The 4,089-nt window shown below is 28.1% G+C and overlaps 1 protein-coding gene across 1 annotated transcript in view; it reads right to left on the reverse strand.

The window, feature by feature from the left end:
• Positions 1-611: 611 nt before the first annotated feature.
• The window catches only part of LOC108692437 (ubiquitin carboxyl-terminal hydrolase 14), a 7,867-nt gene continuing 4,389 nt past the window's right edge, over positions 612-4,089 (reverse strand). Inside the window, exons 5-6 of the mRNA XM_018200682.1 lie at positions 1,042-1,330; positions 612-964 (exon numbers count right to left, since the gene is read on the reverse strand). Coding sequence (XP_018056171.1) covers positions 669-964; positions 1,042-1,330 — 585 coding nt within the window. The 3' untranslated portion in view covers positions 612-668. The remainder of the gene's footprint in view (positions 965-1,041; positions 1,331-4,089) is intronic.

The raw sequence follows: 4,089 nt of genomic DNA on the forward strand, positions 1-4,089 counted from the left end.
TCAGCTCTCATTAGCTTTATATTCTTTTATTGATTTAATTTTTAGAATTTTAATTATATTTTCTTTTGTAATTTTAATTGTAATTTTTAATTACTATTCAAAAAATACGTCCTGTAAAAATAATTTTTTATCACCATACATGTAAGAAAAATTTGAATTGTTTCAAAATTATGAAATTCGATAGCATATAACAATTATAAAAGAGCATTCCATCTTATGCTTTTCATTAAAATGTACAGATTTTGTATATAATTTATATCTTAAATAAAAATTTACATAGTAGCATCAATATATAATAAACAGACAATAAATATAATAATGCTTATTTCTGTATTCAGATATAATAATGCTTATTTCTGTATACAGCAATATTCTACGTGCATATTTTTGTTAATGACATTAATTGTTAACTTTATAAACAATAGAAATCAGTAAGGTCTTTGTAACCAATTTATTTTTGGTCTCATATTTATCTAAAAAAATTATTGAAAGTATTAAGTTATTTAGTAGATTATTTTCTATATACCTGATAAAATTATTATTCCAAATATCATTGTAGCACGTAATTTTTTAATAACTATTATATTAATTCATATCCAGAACAAACAAATATTTGTATGAAGCTAGTAATCCCCAAGCATTTTCTTATCTATCATAATTTAAAGCAATTATTTATCAGTTTCAGTATTGTTTACATTAACTAAATTATCTTTTGTATCTTTCACTTCTATCTCCAAAATTCTAGGACCGTATAAAAGAACATATGCGCAATGCCAATCACCACCTCCGCTGAGTTTTAAAACTTCTTCACTAGTAACGGCTGTAACAACATCGTCATCACATTTCATCCATGTATCACCCTTTTGTCGAATCCAACCGACATAATGACCACTGCTGCTGGAACGTCCTCGGTGTGTCAAAACAGCTTGTAATTTGTAATAACCACTATTATTTGATCCCAAATCTACAATATGGATATTTAAGTGTTCAATGTATTGAAATTTCGAAACATGATTATTGAATTTTTTTTTATTCTCTTACCATCCTTAAACCAGAATGATTCTTTACTCATTTCCCTTTTTACACTATCTTCTTTATTTTTAATTTTTACATTACAAGATTCCTCTACCAAAGTATCTTCATATTTTTTGAACTTTTCACGCATTGGTACAAGTTTGGATTGAAGTTCTGAACTACATAATTCAAAAGCATCAAAATCCAAGGGAAATTTAACGTCTTTCAAAATTTTTGCATTAATTGCTTCTTTCTCCTTATAATAAAACCGTACAAATTGTATGGTTAAATATGCTGGTAACCTGCTAATTTTTGACTGAAAAAGTACATTAATACATAAATGTAATACAATATTATAAATTTTTTTATCACATACATACATACATATACAAACACACATACACATATAAATTTTTATCATATATTAAAGCTATTACTATTTTGTACTTAGTAGTATTTAAGTTTAGTAGTATTTAAGAAATTTTTTACTATGTGCGGATAGTTTTTTCTAATTCTAATATAAATACAAGTTTACCTGAATTTTGAATATTAATAAATATATATATATATATACCAGGTATTTCAAATCATACACTCTTTTTTTTATCTTCGCAGGACAAGGTCCAATTATAAAAATGCTCAGACAGAAGTTGTAAGGCTTAAAAAGATTTATTGATATATCAGTTTGACCTTGAGTGGCGTCGCCAAGGTCAAGTCAAGGTCACATCGATTTTTTTAATGGATCACCCATCTTTTTATTTCAGTATAATAGCCGATGTCGATTCTTTCAAAACACTATAATCAAGTTATTTTTCATTGAGTACTTTCCGAGTTAAGGCTCGAAAGTTACAGTATGCCGAAGACATTAGCATTACACAAAGTGTCTGACCGACGGCTGAAACCTCTTAAATGTTGTGGATCAATTGGAGATTGTATTTCTTATTTTTATTTTTACTAAGAATTCATTTTTTACGTAAAAATGAAAATAAGAGGTGCAATCTTCAATAATTTTGATCTTGAAATAGTATTCAGGACATGATCCTGAACATTCAAGAGATTTTAGCCGTTAATCAGTTACTTTGCGTACGCTAATGCCTATGTAATCTTCGAGCCCTATAATCGAATTCGAAAAGTGAAAATAATTTAAATATAATTTTATCAATGAAAAATAATTTTATTATAGTATTTTGAAAAACTCTCGCTATTGGTTATTAAATTTTGAAATATAATGTTCCATTTTAAAAAATCGATATAACCTTGACCTGACCTTGGCGACGCCACTCAAGGTCAAACTGATAAAATCAGTAAATACATCTTTTTTAAACAACTTTTGTCTGAACACTTTTGGACCTTATCTTGCAAAGATAAAAGGGATATATATGTGACCTAAAACACTCGTGTATATACATATATGTATACAAAGTGGGGAAAAAAGATTGGTGAATGACTCGGAAAATATAAGTTTTGTAGAAAAATGTTTCAGATAAAAGTTACAAGGCTTAAAAAGATCTATTTACTTATTTTTATCAGTTAGATTTTGGATAGTATCATCAAGATCAAGTTAAAATTTTTCATCGATTTTTTTTTTAATGGAACATCCTATTTTTAATATCAGAATCTGATATCAAGAGTTTTTAAAGCATTGTAATAAAGTATTTTTCATTACTTTTCAATTTTATAAGGCTTAAAAGTTACAGTACCGCCAGCATTAATTTATACAAAGTGTCTGACCGACGCTAAAACCTCTTGAATGTTGTTTGGGATCATGTTCTGGATAACATTTATCTAGATCAAGGTCAATAGAGATAAATATATTTGTATCTCTATAAAAATAAATTTTTAATACAAAAATAAGAGGAATAATCTTCAATGGTTTTGATCTTGACAAATGTTATCCAGTACATAATCTCAAATAACATTCAAGAGATTTTAGTACCTTCGATACCTTACGTAATGCGGTACTGTAACTTTCGAGCCTTCAACTTGAAAAATACATTATGGAAAATAACTTTAATAGTTTTGAAAAATTCTTGACACCAGCTTTTAGATTCTGCCATCAAAAATATTATTCCATTAAAAAACAATCGATGTAACTTTGACCTGATCTTGGCGATCCAAAGTCAAATCAGTGCCTTCTTGTGTTCCTCCTTCGAACCATATAACTTTTGTTTGAATCATTTTTCCGTATCTACCATAATTTTCGAGAAATCTTAATGCATTATTTAAAATAGGATATACAGGGTGTCTGGAATTTAAATGTCAAAACTTCGGGAGGGGATCAATAAACTAAGAAAAAAAGTATCTCCTATAGAGATATGTTCGTTTTTGCTGCGTTTTGCAGAAAATCGCAAAAAAGACAAAACATAGTTGCTTCGTTCTTGCCTCTAAAATATTATCGTCGCTAAAATCATATACGAAAACAATAATAATAATTCCGTTTTCAGATGAAAACTTTTTTGTTTGTTTTTGTCTAATGGAATCATTTTTTTTACCTGATGAATTAAATGCAGCCAGATATACAGATTTTTTGGAGATTGACTTCTTTGATTATGTAGAAGGCATTCATTTGCAGCAATGGATTAAAATGTGATTCCAATTTGATGGGTGTCTAACTTATTATAGTAGAACTACTCAAATTTGATTAGACAGACATTTTCCACAACGATGAATTGAATGTGAATGATAGTAGATGAATAGTTGGCTACCTCGATTATCGCCATTGGATTTCTTTGTGTGGGGATCTTGAAGTAGGAGGTTAATTCGTCGTCAATTAATTCAAGAAAACAGTTGAGAAATTAAATCGAAACTGCAGTGCACTAAATATCGTTAGATTAATGTTTAGTTGTACGTATTAGATGCAATGTTGCAAGAGATCAATATTTTTTTTAACAATATCTACATCAAGCAACATTTTCTACATTTTCTACATTTTTACAACAACGTGAAGTAAGTAATGAGAAAGTACAAAAATGAAAATTACATTTTGTCTTTTTTACGATTTTCTCCAAAACGAAGCAAAACGAGTATATCTCTACAGGATTTTTTTTCTTAATTTATCCATCCCTTACACGCTCC

This window comes from Atta colombica, unplaced genomic scaffold (assembly GCF_001594045.1).
Source record: "Atta colombica isolate Treedump-2 unplaced genomic scaffold, Acol1.0 scaffold70, whole genome shotgun sequence".
Classification (NCBI taxonomy): Eukaryota; Metazoa; Arthropoda; class Insecta; order Hymenoptera; family Formicidae; genus Atta; species Atta colombica.